The sequence below is a fragment of the Hesperophylax consimilis genome, chromosome 17 (assembly GCF_061612785.1).
Source record: "Hesperophylax consimilis isolate HC1 chromosome 17, BYU_Hcon_1.0, whole genome shotgun sequence".
NCBI lineage: Eukaryota > Metazoa > Arthropoda > Insecta > Trichoptera > Limnephilidae > Hesperophylax > Hesperophylax consimilis.
In genome coordinates, this window is record NC_142852.1 from 20,518,365 (window position 1) to 20,541,200 (window position 22,836).

Sequence of the window (22,836 nt, forward strand, 5' to 3'; positions counted from 1 at the left end):
AATGTTTTGTTTTGTAAATTGTTCGTTTTATATAATCTTTTATTTTATATATACATATATATATATATATTTTGAATTCATATTCCTTTCTTACAAATATAATTTACTTATTCCTTATTATGCTGTCTCAGTAGAGGTAAAGTCACAAGGAGGAAATCGATAGTTGGTTTATTTTGGCTGTATAATACTAGCGTGCAAACTGAAATAAATGTAAAGTGTCGATTTCCCGAAAATGAATAAATATACCAGGTTAAATAATAGGTTTCGTAAAGTTAAGTTAAAAACTTTACGTCACTTTTCAACCGTTTTTTTTATTTCAATAAAGCGTTTAATATTTCATCTGTCGGAGTTCTAACCGGAAATATCTGAATTATTTTCGTATGATTGTGGCAGATGAAGATCGACGAATAATTTTATTCATTCATTTAAGTTATATATTCAGCTAAACAATTGTGCGCATTTTGCAGCCATGTTCTAAAATCAATTATAAAAACACCCTGATATTATAAAACTCCCTTCTTCTGGCGCTAGTAAAATTGGATTGTAAATGTTAATGTTAGTTGTACATAAGTTTCTACATATGTAAATATATATGTCATTAAGATAGTAGTTATAGGCCTTAGTCGTAAAACACTAGATATAAGTCTTAGATGTAAGTCAGTAGTTCTAGTATTAATTATTTAATAAATACATTTGTACATCTCCCTTCAGGTGATTTTTCACGAAAACGACGCTATATAAGTTGGTCAAATATTATTATTCAAGTCAGATATCCAGTAGAGCAATTTTTCGCTAATAATAATAACATTTTGATGACTTATAAAGCGCCGTTTTTGTGCAAACCACCTCAAGGGCGCTGTACAAATATATAATACATTTCTACAATGATCTATATTATTACTAACTATATATGGAGATAATATACAGTACCATACTTACATGGCAGGTCACTTGAGATTAACACTTAATTAACACGAATTCATTGTTTATTAGCGAAATTTAGATACAGGTTTTAGGACATAATTGGAAAATTGGATATAATTGGAAGGTTTTTATAAGCCAAGTTTGTAAAAATTTTGAACGATTGTTTGCCAAAATCTATCAAATCCACAGAGAATATATTTAAGAAACAACGCATTCTTGGCATACACTCCTTGCCTCAATCACATTCATACATCGTCTCATACATACTCCTCTATTATTCTGACTTTTGACATGGCCCTACTCGAGTATCTGATTCACTTGATCGTGCCATGTCTTCCTCGGGCGTCCCCGATTTCTGCTACCATTCGCATTTGCATCATATATCCTCCTTACACTCCTGTCTTCGCTCATTCGCTCTACATGCCCAAACCATCTAAGCGTCCCTTTATTAATCTTACTCATTACACCAGTCTTGCACTCTTTGCGGATCTCCACATTCCTCACACGATCAAACATGTTTTTTACACACATACTCCTCAGGGATCTCATTCAATCTACTTTCATCTTTTCTCTGCCAGTTCCATGCCTCTACATGCCCAAACCATCTAAGCGTCCCTTTCTTGATCTTACTCATTACGCTTACATCAGTCTTGCACTCTTTGCAAAAAAGTGATATAAATTTGTCCTTTTCATTTATCAGTTTTATATATTTCAAAATAAATATTTTGATGAATGGGATTAATTAAATAATATAGGAAATGGATATATATCACAAATCGCTCGAGTGTTTATCTATTAATTTAGTTAGTCAGTTACTATTTATCTGTTGACAAGCTACGCAGTTATATTATCTCGAAGGTAAAATACAGTTTATCTCAGCTAGAAAACGGAAAATAGATTAATCTCGCCCGTGTTACCGTTTCTTGCCATAAACATAAATAATATGGTAATGGAATTAGATACCTACATTCATTCATTGAAAAAAACATCTCATGTTATCCATTGTCAACTCGTCTGGACTAAATCATCGCTGTATTTCAAATTAGCAAAGTTGTGCAAACAACAGCTAAACCACACGGAAATTTTATTATTAACATTTTGTGATCCACTCAAGCGATTGGTAAGAGGTGTACGAGAAAATACTTAAGCCCCCATAGTAAGCGATCAGAGATAGTTTGAAAGGGAGATATATAAATACGAATACTGAGGGAGCGAGCTAATATTAAAAAACGATAATAATTAAGCGATAATTGTGAAAATATTTAATAAAACACGATTCGTTTGAAGTAGAGCTAAAATCTCTCGAAAAATGCTTTAGTTACATTTAAAGATACACTGTGAATTTTTTCATGCCTATAGCATAAAAAAAACAGAATAAAACCTGTTTTAGGGAATTTCATATAATTAACGTTACGGCATAACAAAAGTATGGATATTATCTTAAAAAATAACATTTTTTTTGTACTTAAAGAGTTGACGAGAAACTTGTAATAAATCAGTAGAAATTGGGTATGCTGGGCTTTAAGGCGATGCACTAAGTGGTGTAATATTTTCAATTGAGCCGCTATCAATAACAACCCTTACTTAGATAACGATAAGGTTTAAATTCCCGCTTAACACCATCCGCCTGTTTTGATTTATGCAAAAAAAAACATGGCCAAAAAGTGCCTTTTGAATTTTATTTTGTGGATGTTCAGGCATAAATATTTTTTTTTTTCGATCATTTTATAAATAACTTAATTTGCCGCATTATACAATAAAATCATAACCGAAAATGAGTTCGTAAGTAGGAGATTTTGAACTTTAAAGCAGCTTTCATAGGCCTTTATTTTATTTTTTTCTCGGCTTATAAAAAGACTTGTCTAAAAAATACTCGATTATTTCAAAGGCCAAGATGTATTCTACTCGCAGTATTTAATTAAAGCATCTGAAACATTTCAAGGCGACCAAATTTTCAAACCAAAAATACATGATTTTGCATTACTACGTATGGCATCGCCTTAATCCAGAATCTAAAAAATAATTAGAATCGTAAAATAAAAACTGGCGCTTTCCGCTAATTTTAATTAATATTTAATATAAATAACTTAAACCAATAGGGATTCCTCTAGATTTTTTTATTTTTTTTTATTTTATTTTAAGAAAGTAAGACAAAAATAAATACTACAGTAAATAATAAAATAAAATACAGAAAAAAACAGAAAAGTTCAAATAAACTACTTTTCAGTAGTTTGTCGATGGCAACTTTTCAGATAAAAAATATTAAAAAAAGATAAAAACTTATTTTACTTAATGATAACAGTGATAACAATAAAAAATAACAATTTGTTTTAAAAAGTGATAATATCCATCTTTAGTTTTTATTAGACTCTAATACAAACTATTTCTTTCAGCGAGCCAATTTTTCAACATAATATTTGTTTCTACATTTGTACATTTTTTTTTATTTCAGCAGGTAACATATTTAAGAAACTAGGTATCATGTAGTCCAGTGTTCTTTGTCCATATTTGTTTAAATGATGAGGTACAATTAGTCCTTTATTTAACGTCAAACGAGTATTGTAAGTGTGGTCCAGTCTATTTATGTATATAGGGCTATTCATATGCTAAAATATAATTTTATACCACAGAATTGATCTTACTGAGAAAATTTTAAGATTAATTTTAAGCCTTTGTTCGTATAAACTTTTATGAGCTAATAATTTAACTAGTGAATTTTGAACTGATTGAACATGGTTTATATTTGTTTTACATGAAAGTCCCCGAGCTGTGATTCCATACCTAATAATAGATTCAGCTAGTGATAAATAAATTATTCTAAGTGTACGTATTGGAACATAGAATTTTAATTGCTATAATCTATTAATAATAGATCTCAGACGTTCAAAGACTTTATTTATTTGTAAATCCCATTTGAAAAAACAGTCAATAATAATACCTAAATATACATACTCTGTGACCAGTTCAATATTTTCACATGTACATATTGCAGGAATACCAACATGTAAGCAATTTGAAGTGTGTGTCTTTATTTCGGGTGTAATAATATTTGTCTTAGCATTGGGTGATCTAATATGTATCAATTTAGTTTTTTTGGCATTTATAATTACACCAGAGTCGTGAGACCATTTCAAAAGTTCAATGTAATCTTTTTGTAATAGTTCAATACATAATTGCAAATCACTGCGAGAAATCACCAATGCAGTATCGTCCGCATATACAAAGTGTTTTACATGTTTAAAAATGTACTTAATAAAAGATACATAAATAATATAAAAAATTGGGCCTAATATGGAACCTTGAGGAACGCCAGCTAATATTTTCCTTTGTTTACTTAAAGCTGGGTCCAGACATGTTCTTTTCTCCGTACCGTACCTCCGTTTCGTACCAGCGTCGCGATCAAGAACGCTAGTTTGGACGCCCGTTCGGTACGGTACGGTGGTACGGCGTCTCGATACGGATAGAGGTACGCTCCGATCCATCGCGAGTCGGTTTTTCGACCCGTTCAAAGGCGATACGGTACGGGTCTGCACCAGTCTGGACGTGTTCGCGGCGTGCGACATCTTTCTCTGTTTTTTAACAATTCTAACTCCCACCAACGTCGCCTTTTTTGTTTTTTTTTTCGTTATATTATTGTGAATAACAATGAAGGACGCGCAAGCAATCGTCAAATTCTCAAACACTTCCGCAGTCGACGACATGGTGGGAGGAAATGAACACGCGATGATCGCAGCGACGTTACGGAGATACGGGCTCTTGATCGCGACGCGGATACGAAACGGAGGTACGGTACGGACAAAAGATGATGCGTCCAGAGTTTTTGGATCGCGACGCTGGTACGAAACGGAGGTACGGTACGGACAAAAGAACATGTCTGGACCCAGCTTAAGGTGTTCAAAAGTTTTATTTTCATGCATCGGTTGTTTAAGTAATTTTCAAAGAGTTTTAGAAGTTTCCCTCTTATTCCTATGATTTCTAATATTTTCAATATTTTTTTATGATTAATAGTGTCAAATGCCTTGGAATAATCTATAAATAAGACTAATACATGATTTTTACTATTTAATTCACGATTTATTAGGCTGGCAAACTTCTGAATTAGCATTTCAGTGCCCTTTTTTTTCTGGAAGCCGTATTGATTTGTATCAATAATAGAAAAATCTTCTAAATATTTAATCAATTTCAGCTGAATGTATTTTTCAAGGATTTTTTCAAGTGATGGCAAATACTAATCGGTCTATAATTACCCAATACAGTGTGATCACCGCCTTTATAAATGGGTCAGATGATACTACATTTTAAGTCATCTGGATTTTTTGCCTCAAATAAGATTCTATTAACAAAATGGGTTATAATTGGACCTAAGGTAGATATGTGTTTTTTTAATATCGCTCATTCTGATATTATCAATTCCAGGAGAAGAGTTTGTTGTCTTACAATGCTTTCTATATCAGCAATTTTGGCCCTTGGTAGGTACATACTTTGAGGCATCTCCTCTGGTTCAAACCCAGTTGTCCTGTAATTACATTTATGTAACATATTGCAAACACTATCAGAGAAATAATTAACAAAATCATTATTTACATTTTCTTTGGTCTGATCAAATATTTGGAGGCAACTTGGTCACAATTATTTTTACATTTCTTTCCTAAAATTTGATTACACTCGTCCCATGTTTTTTTTTAATCTTGAAAAAGGTTTTTGAATTTATCATTATAGTATGTTCTTTTTAATTTAAGTAACGTAATTTAAGTTTTTTAATTTAAAACATTTCGGTAACACTTATATTCTTTTTCATAGTATTTGTTTGTTGGAGCATTTTTCCAATGTTTATTTAAATAATCTCTTTTTTTAATTTTATATAGTGCATCCGTAGATATCCAATCATTTATGGCATCAGGTCTGCTTTTAGATTTTTGTGCTGTTTTTGTACAAGTCATCAAAATAATTTTTAATTTTTAAATAAATAACAGAACATTCGTTTTCCTTTAGAAGCGATTTCCAATCATAATTACAAATATTTTTATCGATCAGTTTTTGCGAAAGAATTTTCACTTAATTAGAATCAGAAGATTTGAAATGATCTGTCGAGTTATAGTGTATACTAACAGCCGTTGTATTGTGGTCTGCGATGTTATAGTCACACACGAACGCAGATATTGTACTGGATAATCCAGCTGGTAGTTTTCCACTTAAACGCACATAAAAATGATCGATACATGAGCGATTTATTTTCTGAAGAACTATTACTTCCCTAGTAGCGACATCTATACATTTTTTCAAAAAGTTATTAGTATGGATATTTTCATAATTTATTATGATAGCATCATTTTTATTTAATAAATTTAAATTTATATCGCCGAAAAATATAACAGTTTCATTTAATTTAATATTGTTATCAAACACAGAGGATATTTCTGACAAGAATGCTTGCTTATTTAAATTCGGAGGTCGGTATATTGCTAAGACATTTAAAGTGCTGTTATTTGGAAGTGTCAATATTCCAAAAACATTCTCAAAATATTTTGTGTCCAGAACTATTTGCGAGAAGGAGAGGTTATTCTTTACGTATAACAAAATGCCTCCACCGGATTTATGGCTTCTACAACAGTGATACGAATTGTATATCCGGGAATATCATAAAGATTAACAAGTTCCGAACGAATTGCAATTTCGCAAAGCATAAGTATATCAACTTGATTTAAACAGTCTTTAAAATAAACATGAAATAGGTCCCAATACTTACATATTGATCTTATGTTTAGTTCCACAAAATTAAGTTTACTCGTTTTACATTTTATTATATCTTGTTTTTGAAACCATTCATGCAGGTTATTTACCTTACAAAAATTAATATCATTTTCATCATCTATGTAACTGAAAGACATAATGTTTATTAAGAGAGTACTTAATAACTAAAAAAAAAAAATTCACAAGTATTTGTGTATACATTAGAAGGTTTAATAATACGTTCATCAGAAATCTTTAAAATGTGAGCGATATTCTTAGTCTAATGTCGCCTTATTCCTTAAGAGGAAGCTACAAGCCAAAATTGTGTACATTCTTGGTACACCTTATATCGTAGGTAATAGGCATTAAAATCGCTTTACAAACGGAGTCTAGAAACGTTCGATTTTAAGCACAAAACTGGTTTTTATTTATTTTGTAAATAATTTTATGGGAAATCAAAAAAGTTAATCAAGTGAAACTGTCACAGAAAATCTTAGCTATAATACTGTATTGTTTAAAAGTTGTTTCCTTTACGCGTTCATACATTTATATTGAAAAAATGTTTTTTTTAGTAGTTTACATTTTTTTTTTGAGTAATTTATTTTATTTATTTGTATTCTACTCAAGCGAAAAGATAGAAAAACCTTCAATTTATCTAAAGCATATTTTTGGTATTCATAATGTACACCAATTCGTTATAAAGATTAATCTAAATAGTGATTAATCTTATTATAACTTGCCATAATATGCCAAAAATCTCTCCATTGGATCGAACTATTTTAAAAAAATTAGACAGAACTGTCAAAACACCAATGAAAATTAGTATTGAATCTGGTAGTAATAGTAATTATCTTGTTCACTGAGCGTAGCGAAGTTTTGTTTTAACCCGGCTACTTTTCATTTGGTCTGTATGTTAATTTGTTTTTTTTTTTATGTCCGGTCAATCTTGTCAAGGAGGTAGCCGTGTTTGTTAGTACATTTTTATCCCACCAGAGCGCATAAGCGTCGCGACTGTTGAGATCTGTTCACGGATTTTCATTTCTAAGACTATCATACATGGTTTTACCACACATACGCCTAAGAGTTCGCTATTTGAACAGCATTCAGTCTTTTTTAATTCTACCTCTGTCATACATCAGGGTAGGTACCGGCACTCCATTGTGAGATGTTTTCAAATTGGGATTGACAAGTATATTTCGGCTTATTGCCATGGTTGAGTATTTATGTTGGACAACTCGGGACTGTAGCAATTCAACACATTCTTGAAAAGTGAAGATAAGATTTAATAAGTGAGCAGAGGCAGCTTCATACTTTAAAATTGATTCACTGAGTGTGGGGAGGCATCATAAGGATGCACTATTCCTGTATAAAGTAGTTAACAATAATATTCAATGCCCAGAGTTGCTAAACAAGATTCAATTCAATGTACCTGCGCGTTCAACACGCTCTTGTGCCCTGTTCAGGGTGGATCAATGCAAAACGATCTCTTAGCAGAATTCTTGCCTGAACAGACTATGGCATAATTACAATAGCGTATTATCTAATGTGGATATTTTCAGTTGCGAATTTACCAAATACAAGAGGTCCATAAAAGAATATTTATCTGATGGTTTGTGAATAATGTTATTTCTCTATTGTTTATATTTATATTATGATTTGATTTATATCTACAACCTCTCTCCATGGCTATAAATGTTTTGTTTTATAAATTTTTCGTTTTATTTGATTTGATTTTATAATGTGAAACTGCACAGTATGCTGTGAGGCTGAAAGTAGTTGGGAGGGGTAGAAAATGGGGAAGAGGACGGTGGGATACTTATCCTTAGGTGATCACATCTGAATAGCCGGGTAATTCTCCACCTTCCTCCTCCCTATAGCCTTCCCCTCCTCACTACCTTTAGCCTCACAACATAACCCTATTAGGAATGCCATAGTTTTACTTGCCCCAGACGATGGGGGGCAGACTATTTACTTTTCTGACACTTATTACTAAAGATTATAAATACAGCAATATCACTGCACACGTGCAACATTATGGTAAATACAGTTATTACTGTATTTGAATTTGTTTGTATTTGTTCATATTTGAAGCTTTTTTTACCAAAAGTTGTATGTTGTAGTTGCTTGTTAGATATGTCTGTAACTCTGAGAACTAGTGTTTCTAATACACTTGGTTAATTGAGTCGTGTAATTTCTATACCCGCTATATCAACTTTCATTGATTTGGAGAAAACCGCAAAAAACTGTCACATCTCTAGCGTACATGAGTAATTGCATTACAATTTTTTACATAATGAATTGGAGTAATAAAATTTCGAAAAGCATTTATTTTTCTATATATGTCTAGCAATAATTAAATAATTTCGATAAATAAAATGGATAAAGCGGATTTTGATACTCACTTCGTGATTTTGAAAGTAAACTGAGCCGACATGGCGCGTTAAGAAACACACGCGTAGATCATTTTGACACACGAGCGTGGCGTCAGAGCGGCGGCCATATTGTATTTTGGCAAAATAAGTGCTTGTGATTGGTTGAATCCGATAAAGCGTTTTGATAGTAACTTTCTGTATGATATAGCGGATTTGGTTTCTCACTCGCAGTTTTAACATGGTTTTTGGTCGTGATAAGGAGGGTTTTGAAACTCAATTTTAGGCTCCTCTTGTTGCTCGCAAAAATGTGAACAAGATGTCATACTCAGATCATTTTGTCAAAAAATCGGATATAGCGGGTAGGTATAGAAATTATAGGATTCATATTCTTGTGTTTTGTATTTATGAACGTAAAACAGTATTGTTTTAGAATATGGTTGTTTAAGTGACATGATGTTAAGAATGTTGAAGATTTCGTCACGTACAAAATATGCCAGCTTTGCAATAAACACTTATTTATATTATGCGATTATTATCCACAATTCCTGACCTATTTATCGATTTAGCTCGTTATTTAATACAAAGTATGTTGTTCTTTCGAGTTTCTTCCCGTTAAACCACAATAAAGCAGTTTTTAGATAAAATATGTTCAATAACAATGTAAATATTTACACATAATATTATTACTAATTATGTTACTATTATTTTTCGGAATAACTTATTGAGTAAAACCTCAAATTATAATATTTTTAAATATTGAAGACAATATTAGTGATTTTTAAACGCAAATCTGAAACAGAAAAATCAGAAAAGGAAACGGTCACATCTAGGACTCGAACCCAGGACCCTTGTCTTTCCGGGACAATGCTCTACCAACTAAAAATGTGCGGTGAAAAAATGAAGACAACGTTGGTAGTTCTTATTCGAAGTATGATACAGTTAAAAGTGACCGATGAGGATAGGGTCCCATTAGCGCAGTTGGTAGAGCATTGTCCCGGAAAGACAAGGGTCCTGGGTTCGAGTCCCAGATGTGACCGTTTCCTTTTCTGATTTTTCTGTTTCAGATTTGCGTTTAAAAATCACTAATATTGTCTTCAATATTTAAAAATTATGTTATTGTTACTTATTCACACAGTCTTTCTCTTCTCAAATTTATAACAACAAATGGAGAACTTGTTGCCAAAGAATTGGCGCGGAAGCCAGTAGTGTCAAGAATTAGGCTTTATCTCCGAGATGATGACTTCGATCCGTTGAGTGGTGAGCTGAGGTGCAACGGGAGTGTCAAAAACTGCACTGAGAATGACCAGTAGTGACTTTGAGTATTTGATTTCAATGATCGGACATAAAATCAAGAAACGTGACACAAACTACAGGAAAGCAGTAGGGGAGACCTGTACAAAACCGTAAACCGGGGTAAAACCGTATTTCTCTATAAAAGCTTTATTTCTTTAAATATTCCCGCCACGACTTCCGCCCATGTTAAGCCCCCAAATCAACGCAAGTCAGCAGAAACTTGTTAAACCAAGCCTGCCCGCTAGCGAGATAATACGCTTATTAAGTTTTTCGGTAATCTGATCTAATTTTATGGTTATTGAAATAATTAATAGTGAAGTTTATATCATTCGCAGGTGAGTGACATATCACATACTATCATTATGTATATTTTAAATTTGATTAAGTAAAACATTTGGGTGATTTTCGTTAAAAGTTTAACATTTGTGAAAGAATGTGTGAATAGAAATTTCTCGGGCACAACCGTACGGGGTAAAACCGGCCAGTATACGATTTTGACCAGGAGTATTTTCGTTGAAGCATTTTTTTATGTGTTTACAGACGTTATCATCATGCCTCGTAATTACCAAAGAAAAACTACAAGTCAAGACTAGAATACGCAAAAAATTAGAGTGTCGTCCCAGGAACTATGGGTTACCTAAAAGCATCAGAAATCTACGGAGTGCCGAAATCACTCGTTGATCACGTTCTTACCATGGAACGTCGCCTATTTGGGATAACTTACAAAGATCTTCGAAGCTTAGCATTCGAGTTGGCGGAATCCAACAAAATAGTGCATAATTTCAACAAAACTGAGAAACTGTATATGGTATACGGTTTTACCCACCCCCCGGGGCAAAACGGGAAAAATTGGAGGTTTTGTTTTTTTTTTTTAAATACATTTACAAATAAGATTTTCGTAAATTTTTCTATTATGTTTTGTTCCTTATTAAATTTATTAATAAAAATAATTACGATCAACCTTTCTAATTTATTATTTATATCTTATTTTTAATTACTGAACTACAGAGCTTCTGCCTTAGCTATACGGTTTTGGACAGGTCTCCCCTACCTGTCCAAGAATAGCTAGCAGTTAAATGACGTTTTTCGACTACTGGTGATTCGTACACAAGTCTCGGTTATTTCTCTTTTGACATGTGCACCGATTCATTGTTACGCGGATGACAGTACAGTTCATGATAGCTTTTTGTTTGACAAGCCCCCAAAGGGCACACAAACTCCAACGGCTCGGAGGGCTTTGAAGCAGAGAATGGGCGGTTATCTCGAGAGTATTTCCTCCTGAGGTAAAAATAATCTCGTAGAATTTAATGTTTCAAAGACCCAATCCTGTCTGATTACGTCTAAAAGGGATCTAAATGATAATCTAGTCTCCTTCAACGGAAGCAATCTTCCGAACAGGCCTTCCATTGATATGCTTGGTGTAACTATAAGTGACCAGCTCAGGTACGGGGGCTCCATCGAAGCCAGAGTAAAGCTGGCCTGTCAGAAGTTGGGCGTACTGTACAGGGCCCGCAGATACTTTAATAGTACACAACTGCTGACCCTGTACAAATCGCAAGTGCGCCCTACTGTCGAATTTGGCAGCCATCTCTGGTCCGGAGCCCCTAAATACCTGAAAAAAACCCTTGACTCTGTGAAAAAAACGGGCGGTCCGTTTGATAGATTCCCCAATCTTAACAAACTGACTGCAATCTTTAGAGCACAGGCGTCAGGTAGGTATGCTGTCCTTGTTCTATCGGTATTTCAATGGAAGATGCTCTGAGGAACTAGCGTCATTGATCCCTTCGGCACCGGTGCGTAGTCGGGATACACGCCAAACGCGCACCCAACATTTGTACACGGTTGACATTTGTCACATGAGAACGGGTCGCTTCTACGATTCGTTCTTAAGTTCAACAGCTCGGCTGTGGAACGAACTGCCGGCCTCTGTGTTTCCTCCCTCCTACAACATGGGCCTCTTCAAGACCCATGTTCACTCCTTCCTCTCCACAAAAAGACCCTCCACACAGCATCCCCAAAGATGACATAGGCCCTGAGGGAAATTATTTTCTTCAGGGCCTCCTGTGTGGAGTTAATATAAAAAATTGTTTAAAATCTCAAAATAAACCATTTCACTGTTTGTTATTGAAGTTTGTAAGTTTGCGTAGAGGGGGAACAGTTCTCCACTAGTTTCCTACAAGTTGCTAGCGCAAAACGCGCAGCAACAAATCTTCACTTTTAGTTGTCAACTTTCTTTGATCTATACCGACAAGTGGAAGACAGAAAAAGTTGCTGTATTGTAACTTGTGGAAAACTTATTGGAAGACTTTGGTGTAAACGCAACTTAAAATAACACCAAGGACAGGTTGTTCATGACGGGGATGCCGTAGCCCCACAGTCTTCGGAGATTATTATTCACTTTAAAATAATAAAAAAGGTTCCGAGCCAAGTATATTAGCACTCTGCACAAAGACTTTGTACATATTTAAACACTGTCGAAAAGAATTGATAAAAACAAACAGGGTAGCAACATCTAAAACGCATTAATGTGAACGAATAACGCAATAAAAAATAACATAATTTTAACTGTTGGTTGGTCGCATCTTGCGAATCTCTCGACCCTAAATGTTCTAAATTCAAATATTCCCCCGACGTGCCGCTATAAAAGGGCGCGCCGTTCTTTCAGGAAATCAGTTGAATTTGAACGGTGGAGCGAGTAAGAAGTCAAAGCGAGACTTCCGAAACCACTTCGATCAGCCGCGTAGTCAAATTAGTAACAAGGTTGTAACGCAAACGGCGTCAAACCAACACGACCAACATCAAACACCACAAAAAACGACAAAATTTAACCATCTTCATCAAAAACGTGCTGAAATTTTATCCGGAAACAACGAATATTTAAATCATTAATTTTTCTAAAAGTCCAATTTAAAAAAATTCATCAACGAGAATTTGCCAAATTTTCTCGACGTGCTTAAAATTTGGGCGAAAACAAGTCCATAACGTAAAATTTGTTGGTTTATTAAAAACTACCTAGTTTTTTGGTCGAGTCTATAAGATAAATCAAAATGATTTCTGTATTATTGAGTTTGATTTTGACCGTTGGAGTCTTTGTGTATTTCAAATTAAAGAGACAAAATCAAATGCCAGGACCTTTGGCTTTACCCATCATCGGAGCATCTTACACCATGAACTCGGACGGTGCAAGTCCTTTCGAAAGGTTTTCTGAGTTGGCTGACAAATACGGAGACGTATACGGCCTTACTCTTGGATCAACCAAATGTGTCGTTGTGAGCAGTGTGCATCAAATTCGCAGTGTATTGATGAAGAATGGGAAATACTTCGGCGGGCGTCCTGATTTCATCAGATACAGCAAGCTGTTTGGAGAAGACAGGCAAAACTGTAAGTAATTTTGAAAATATATTAATTGTCACTACTAAAACTTTCGACAGCCACTGCGGTCGAGGGGTGATACCCTCAACTATAAATACAGAGATTGCGGGTTCGAATCCCTGAAATGCGAACAGAAGTTCCCATGTCAGTTTTTTGTAATTTGATTTCGGAACCAGAAATTACTCTAAAACGTTTATTATTTGAATGATATAAATACCTATATCAGGTGCTATAGATTAATAAAATTGTGGCCTATCTTAAGAAGTCAAAACAAGATTTAGCTATCGATAAATCTTTATTTCTGATCGAGTAAAAATTTTGGCAGAGGCACTTCTAGCATTAAAACCTAGAATACATATATAGTATTGTACTTGCGGCATGTTTCACAGTGATAGAATCTGTCTAAGGATTTCTTGAAATGGCTTTGGATAAATGAATCTAAATAGACAGGTACTTTCTCACCTTCCTTTCTCCTTCTTAACTTCCACAACCTTCATCCTCACACCATACCCCAAATGGGGACGCCATGGCCTCTATGTCTGCAGACCGATTGGAAGCAGTATTCACATAAAAACCTCATTTCATATTATCAATGTGCCATATCTTGCGAAGACATTTTTAAAGAGATAAAAAAGATAGAACAATTTTAAAATTTGCTAAAAAGGTGTACATATTTGACATGTTTCCAAGAATTCAATATATAACTACTTTAATATCCATCACTTCATTTTCCCGCGGGTAGATCATAACCAAACTCTGTATTGATACCCTCTTTGTTTCATTCACATTTATACATACAGTGTCATATTATATTTTGTTCATGACATTTTTTTAAAATTCGTTTGCTTCCGCATATATTTGTACAGTATTATGTCTCAATGTCAAGTTTGACCCTTAAGCTGTCGAGGTCATAAATATTTTGCTCCAAGCTCGCGAATTTTTAAATTCTATTTACAACACGAATAAATCTTCTTTTTCAATGAATCGAAAGTCGACCAAACGAAAACTTTGTTTGACCGTCTGAAAAACGTGGAGATTAAAAACAAATGCAAGACTGATGCAAGCATAATAAATGAGATTAAAAAAGGGATGCTCTGACGGTTTGATGAACAAGGAAAGGATGGTGGAAGAAGTTGGGAATGTTCTAGGAAGAGAAGTGTGAATCACAGACCAAACTTGAATTGTGTAATGTCAAGAGTCAGAACAACAAAGGGTACGTATGAGACGATGAATGAATGTGAATGAAGCAAAAATGACCTGATATTTAATATTTAAATCGAATACTCATGCCTTGCCACAAACATTTTTTATTGTCTAAATCAGAAATGAATTTCTTTAAGATAAAATAATTAATTTACTATAAAAATTCGGCACGTGTTCAAAAATGTTGCGTTGCATTTTTTGACTAATTCATTATGACAATTATTGATGATTAAATTTTTATGCTTAAAAATATTATTATTAATAATGATTTGACACACTTGTGAAAAAAACACTTTATAATCGAAATTGCGAAAATTCTTTCTTCGATAAAATAAAGTCCAAAGTTCAATCGATAACATGAAAAGTTTTATGCTAGAAATCATTTAAATCAATCATCATTTCTGCATATGCAATAAAATATGTTTTACTGCGCGTACTGCGCAATTGTTCTGTCAGCAGTAAATATATATTGTGAAGCTGAAGGTAGTGAAAGGAGATGGGTATGAGGAAGGTGGGTAGGTGCCTGACTATTAAAATGTGGGTCACTAAACATAGCCAAAGCTATTTCAAGCAACACTTTGATTCTAAATGGTGGCCTTTCAAAATGGTGATACTAAATGAATACACGTATTTTTTGTGGTGAAATTCAGCTCTTAGTATTTTAAAAGCAAAGCACATTGCCGAAAAAAATAAAAAAAAGCTTATGTCGAAAAAAATTATATTTACTAGTTGACTGGTTGTATTACTAGTTTCCAGACACCGTGTATAATACACTATTTAATTGTAAAATAACACAAGCTAATCAAATAAAATTTACAGAGAAGTATTCAAATAGTTTAATATTCATTCGATCAAATTTGAAACTAAACCATATTTTCAAACTGGATTGTTTTTGACGCCTTTGATAAATTGCCTACTAATTTTTTTTATTTGCGTCAGAGAGGTATGTAATAAATTCAAAAATATAACTGGTACAAATTCAGTTCCTTGCGGTATACGATTTAAAATCGATCTTTTCGGATCTGTCCTATGCTAAACATGACCGTTCTGAATAATTATTATGGAAAAGGTAACAATTGTAATTTCAAATTCTGTTTCGGATTCAGAACAAATCCGATGTTTTACTGTTCTGTTTTTATTAGAATAATGTTCACCTATTCATTCAATGTCAGAATATGTAATGGCATGTGCAAGAACTGGGACATTTTTAGAAATATTTCACGAAAAAAAGCATCAGTTGGACTAAACTTTCACTGAGATTGCCAAATTGTCGCGTGTTTATGGATTCTGTTACAGAATTCTGTATGACATGCATTATTTGTCTGAGATGTTTTATGTTACACGCGCTAGACGTTTGCAAGAATCGAGATTTTAAAACTTTGTTTTGTTTTTATTTTTATCAGTGATTTTTTATTATTTTCACCATCGACTTATTGAAATAAATTTGTGCTACTCAGCTTATCTTCATGTTTAATTTAAACCACTTTATTAAAATGTTTGATAAATTTAATGCACTTTATGTTTTACTAATATGTTTATTTTTATTTGTCCACAGCTTTGGCCCTTTGTGACTGGTGCAGTCTTCAGACCAGGAGGAGGAACATTGCCAGGAGGTTCTGCGACCCCAAACCATACTCCGATGTCAACAAGGTCATCTCCAACGTAGGTACCCTCGAAATGAAAGAATTCATTCAGACCATCAGAATCAAATCTGTAGAAGCAGCAAGGAGAGGAGAAGATCTTAACGTGAAACCAATCATCATGTTTACTTGTGCAAACATGTTCACACAGTTTATGTGTTCAACGCGCTTCGATTCTAATGACAAGGAATTCCTTAAAATCACATCAATCTTTGACAACATCTTTTACGAGATCAACCAAGGATACGCTGTGGACTTCTTGCCTTGGATGCTACCTTTTTACAACTCTCACATGGAAAAACTAGCTGACTGGGCTCAGACCGTAAGAGATTTTATCTTAGCGAGGATCATCAATGCCAGAGAAACAAATCTAGACGAAGATGAGAACGAAAAAGATTTCACAGACGCTTTGCTAAAGGTCTTGAAGAAGGAAAACACAACTTTTACGAGAGACGCAATCCTTTTCACATTAGAAGACTTTTTGGGAGGTAGCTCTGCTGTTGGAAATACCATCATGATAGCTTTGGGACTTATATGTCAACATCCAGAGGTCGCAGTTAAAATCAGAGAAGAGGTCGACCAGCTAACAGCAGGAGAAAGACCAGTTACCGTAATGGATTCTCAGTTCCTTCCATACACCATGGCAACCATTAAAGAGACACTGAGATACCAATCTTCACCGATTGTACCTCACGTTGCCATGGAAGATGCTCAAATAGACGGATACAGCGTGGAAAAAGGAACAGTTATCATCATCAACAACTACAAAATCAACATGGACGAGAAATACTGGGTAGAACCGAAAAAATTCAACCCTGAAAGATTCATAAACAGAACTTATGTTGATGTGAAGAACGCCAGAAGAGGATCAGATCATGATTCAGGAGTAGAATCAGAAAACGAAGAAAACACAAACCGAACAACGCCAGAAATAACTGAACAAGAAACAAAGACAACAAAGAAAGAAATAGTCACACTCAAAGAAAATCTTGCGCACTTCATTCCTTTCAGCATCGGCAAGAGAACATGCTTAGGCCAAGGTCTCCTCAGAAAATACACCATGGTGGCTTTAGCGACGATTGTCCAGAACTTTGACATCTCCACCAAACATCCAGAATTGATCAAATTTGCGACTGCCTCCATCGCCCTGCCCGTTGAAACATTTGGACTGACCTTTACGCCAAGAAAATGCTGAACGCTTGCTTGTATTATTTTTTATTATCATTTGAGATCATTGAAATACTGTGAATGATAACAAACTGAACCTAGAGTTTCGTAAGTTTCTGAAAAAATTGCATTGGGCAAATCTCATATATCTGGAGTGGGTTCCTATAATGTCAGAACTCTTTAAAATATGAACCGAAAAATACATAAATTTGTCCTCACTGCTTAACTTTTACAGATTTTTTGTGCAGTTGAAAAACGCTTTATAATTAATATTAGAAAACTTGATTTCCCAAATTTTTTAAAATTAGATTTTTTAAACAATTCTTAACTGAAATACCGTATGCAACAGCTTTTAAAAAATTAGTTTCCTAGTGAATTGAGTTCCTATAACGCCGAAACTCATCTCATATGATGAACATTTTTTAATTACACGCGCAACAAAAAAAAAGTATGTTACTAAACTTTTATTTTCTACTCAGAACTTGTTGTTTTCCATTGCTACCATTACGAAACGAATGCTTAGAGAGAGATATATTTATATTTATATGTTATGTAGAATTTATTTAAAATATCCACGACTCAATTGAAAGGTTGTAATTTAATGCTGTAAAGATGTCATATTTAGGAAAGATCAAGTAAAATCATTTTAGTTTTGAGCCACCAGTATTTATATGCTTTTTTAAAAATTCATCTTTATTTTTTAATTATTTAATTTCAGAAAAAAATTTTGCTAAATGTCAAAAAAATATTGTACGCTGTATTAATTTGTATATCAAATGAAATTATAGCAACATGCAAACCGGTTTCGAAACAGCCATTCTTCACAGTACAGATGTGAGCTAATTTATTACTTATTTATGTCTGGCCTTACGAAGGCACGGTTATGCTGAAACCGGTTTGCATATTGTTAGAAATCATAAGTGATATAGGTATATAAATTAGTATGTGTTTTGATAATTTACATTTTGAAATAACTAATTTCCAGAAAATAAATTTTTGAAAACAGATTTCCGGAAATTTTATATTTGAAAATAACGGTTTCCGGAAATTTTAGGAAATCCGTATTTGGATTTCCGTAATCAATTTCATTGATCTTTCTGGGCCTTAGTATTCAAAAGGTTTTATGTAAATTTAGCTACAACGGTATAGATAAAATATTTTTCACCGAATTTCCAAAAACTTGATATTTTTCTAAAAAAAATTTACACTTTATTTTGAGATGCGATCGATTCTGTACAGGTGACGCATTCAGAGTTGAATCAAACAACAAGTACAAAGGATTGTCTGTATTGGTGCATATAATATATTCGTTGATCGAATATATGCGACAAGTTGTTTTCATTAGATTATTTTTTAAATGGTTTTCCTTCTTTGTTTTCGCTGTAATTTTCTTTTCAGAAGTAGCAATTACAATTTTGAAACAATTTATATACATGCAATGTATATTTGTGAGTGCTGGTTTTTTGATCCAACTCTGTCTGTAATATCTTTAAGAATAATTATCTTTTCATAATTTATTATTGTTAGTCAGATAAAACATTATAAATTATTTCTTTAGTTAGGTATTTATAGACACCGTTATTTAACGTAAGTGTCAAATAGTTACATAATGTTATTTCTATCGCATTTCCTATTTATTAACCATTTTAAAATAAAATAAATATTTTTCTAATCACGTTTATTTGACTTTTGATTTACTTTTGAGTTGCAAATAAAATAATATATACATATACACGAATGAGAAGTTCAATGACAAAACAGATTAACATAACATTTACAAAATAGAACATGGACAATACAAAACTTTACAAAAAATAACATTTACAAAAATTAACAGTGACAAAAAAGAACATTTAGTAAATGGAACATTGACAAAATGGATATCGACAAAACAGAACAGAACATGGCATAACACAAAATTTACTAAACAGCATATTGACAAAACAGAACACCGACAAAATAAATCATTGCCAAACATAACAGAACTCTTGACAAAACACGAAATTTACAAAGTAAAACAGTGACATAACAGAACATTAACAAAACAGAACTTGATCAAATACTACATTTACAAAACAGAACATTGACAAAACGGATATCGAGAAAACCGAACAGAACTTGATAAAATACAACAATTACATTGAAGAACAGTGACAAAACAGAACTTGACCAAATACCAAATTTATAAAACAGAACAGTGACAAAACAGAACACCGACGAAATAGACAATCGACAAAACATAACAGAACTCTTGTCAAAACACGACATTTACAAAGTAAAACAGTGACATAACAGAACATTAACAAAACAAAGCTTGATTAAACACAACATATACAAAACAGAACATTGTCAAAACGGATATCGACAAAACAGAACACAAATTGATAAAACACAACAATTACATTGAAGAACAGTGACAAAACAGAACTTGACAAAACACAAAATTTACACTACAGAATCAATATTTGTCACTACGAAATACTATTTGTCACAGCAAAATAGAACACTGACAAAAGAGAACATTAACAATACAAAACACAACATTACAAAGTAACACAAATTAACAAAATAAAACTAGATCAAACACGACATTTACAAAACAGAAGACCGACATATCAGAATTTTGACAAAACAGAACAATCTGAAAACAGAACTTTGACAAAATAGAACATTGACCTGACAGAACAATGTCAAAATAGAACTTCGATAAACAAAAACAGATCAATTTATTTGATTTATTAATTTTATTTAAGCCATATTTGCACATCAAAGTTTACGAACGTCTAATTACATTTTATTAACATTTACAAAGAAGGAGAGGCAATCTCAAGATGGGGAAGAGTAAGGTTAGAAAACACCATTAACCCAATTTCAAACAATGTTCAGAATCCCAATACAATTTTTTTTAAATAGTTATTATAGGTAGTTACTTATTATATTGTGACTATATTGAAATGAAAACAGGTGAGAATCCAGATGCCGCGGGTTCAAATCTTGCTTGGACCAATTTCATTTAATTAATTATTGTTATTTCGCTATTAATTCATTAAAAATAATATATTATTTAGTAAATTTTGCGCCATGTTCCACAGTGGAGGGTATTCTCAGTATCACCCTAGTAAAAAAACCGCCATTCGGAATTGAAACTTTGTTTGAAATAGATTTAACATATGTTTAAAATATGGTAAGTAACTACCTTAAGTATTCATAGAATGTAATCAGTGACAACTAAACACGGCTAAAGCCATTTCATGCAACATTTCAACTCCGCATATTTTGTTAATCGATTACAATAATTAATTTATCGATTCCTAACTGAAAAAAGCCAGTATTAAGAACAGCATTAGTTGAGGTTATGTATTTTGTGAGACCAAAATTAGTGGAGGGGGAAATGCAGAGTAAAGTGTGGAAGTATCTGGTCATTCATATTTGTACTAAACATAGCTAAAGCCATTTCGTGCAACGTTTCTGAATGATGTACATGGTGTCCTGGAACTCAACGCTATTATTTGTAGTGCTGATAGCTTAACTCATAACTCATGACGATCTCTATTACTCTTCCTTCAATAATTCTCTCTAAAACCCAAACCACCTAATCGTCTCTTTTTTAATCTTTTACATCACTTCTTAAATCTCACGCTATTTTTAAAATATTGATAAAACCATTATAACGATTATTGATGTATAGTATTCTATTTTTTTATTATTCTTTATTTTGGCTTTCACCCATTAGGGGTTATCTTGGCCAAACACAATTGACATTTTTCTTATTAATAAATACAACATATTACAGAATAAAATTGATTACACATCATAAACATAACAAAACGTAACATAAATAAACCAAACATACCATAAACATAACATAACATAAACATAAACATAACATAAAATAAACATAACATACTTAACATAAACGGTGCAGAGCTTAACATCACAAAATTATAAAAATAGAACCTGTGTACAATATAAGTGGGCGCTTTTCGTTATTTAACCAAAGATTTTTCTAAAATTAGTAGCGTTTTTTTTTTAAACATAACTATGAAGTTGGAAATCTTATAAACAAACACAGCATATGAGAGTAAACAAATGTGATCATAAAATATAAAGATAAACATAACACAAACATACCATGAACATAACATATCAAACATATCATAACATAACATATCATAAACATAAACCTACCATAAACATAACATAGGTATAACATAAACATAACTTAACAAAAACAATACAGAGCTGGTAATAATAGGTAATTAGAAAATTATAAAAATAGGAACCTGTGCACAATAGTACTGGTCTTTTTTGTTATTTAAAAGGACAGATTTTTCCAAAATTAGAAGCATTATATTTTTAAAAAACATTACTATGAAATAAATGTAAACAAATACAATAAAATAATCAAGAAAAATATACAAATGCATAGAGAATAGTGTTTTAAATCAGTCAAAATATGCAGGGTTGGGATTAGTAAAAATAGATGAAAATAGGAACCTGAACAAATGAAATACAAATGAAAGTGAAAGAAATTTTGTTTATATTTATTATTGTCGTCAGATAATAAGGCATTTTTATAAATAAATTTTGCCAACAAATGGTAAATTTCAGGAGTGTTTAGACTAAGAAGGCAGGGTATACTGGTAGGCAATTTAATATCAAGTTTTACCAATTCATGCATGAAGTTTGGAAATTGGTCATTGATAGGATATATTCTATTGGTCTCATTCATAATAGATAAAACGGGGGATAAGAATTGGTTAGTAGAAAAGGTTACTTATAATCACAGGCATGCGTACCTACTGCGTATAACGGCTGTAATACTGCAGTATTAGTGGCTGACAGATTTTTGAACCGCCCTTACCCCATAAGTAGGTACGTATTACTATTGTTTTAAGACGGAGATCGCGGACTTTTTAACAATATAATAAGGTTGAGTATTTAAGCGATAGATGGCGCTAGTCATAAAGCTTACTCCAGAGTCCGTCAGATGTCGCTAGAGTGTAACAGGTACTTGTGAGATTATATTGACAGGGAACAAGCTTCTAGAAACAAAGAATTACCAACCCTCGGGTAATGAACAGTGTAGCTAAATCCAGACCTTTTTACGTAAATAAACACAATTATAAGAAGAA

At 32.9% G+C, this 22,836-nt stretch overlaps 1 protein-coding gene across 1 annotated transcript; it reads left to right on the plus strand.

Moving 5' to 3' along the window:
- The first annotated feature begins 13,014 nt into the window (after nucleotides 1–13,014).
- Nucleotides 13,015–19,062, plus strand: LOC149416181 (cytochrome P450 307a1-like). The gene is made up of 2 exons (XM_089642071.1): nucleotides 13,015–13,700; nucleotides 16,450–19,062. Exons 1-2 carry the CDS (start codon nucleotides 13,367–13,369, stop codon nucleotides 17,727–17,729), a joined length of 1,614 nt encoding a protein of 537 aa, XP_089498197.1. The 5' UTR covers nucleotides 13,015–13,366; the 3' UTR covers nucleotides 17,730–19,062.
- The last annotated feature ends 3,774 nt before the right edge of the window (nucleotides 19,063–22,836 follow it).

Excerpts from the sequence above, each read along its gene's own strand:
- LOC149416181 (XM_089642071.1), top strand. The coding sequence starts at position 13,367 with ATGATTTCTGTATTATTGAGTTTGATTTTGACCGTTGGAGTCTTTGTG. Across the intron at positions 13,701-16,449 it reads TGGAGAAGACAGGCAAAACT|CTTTGGCCCTTTGTGACTGG; the intron begins GTAAGTAATTTT and ends ATTTGTCCACAG.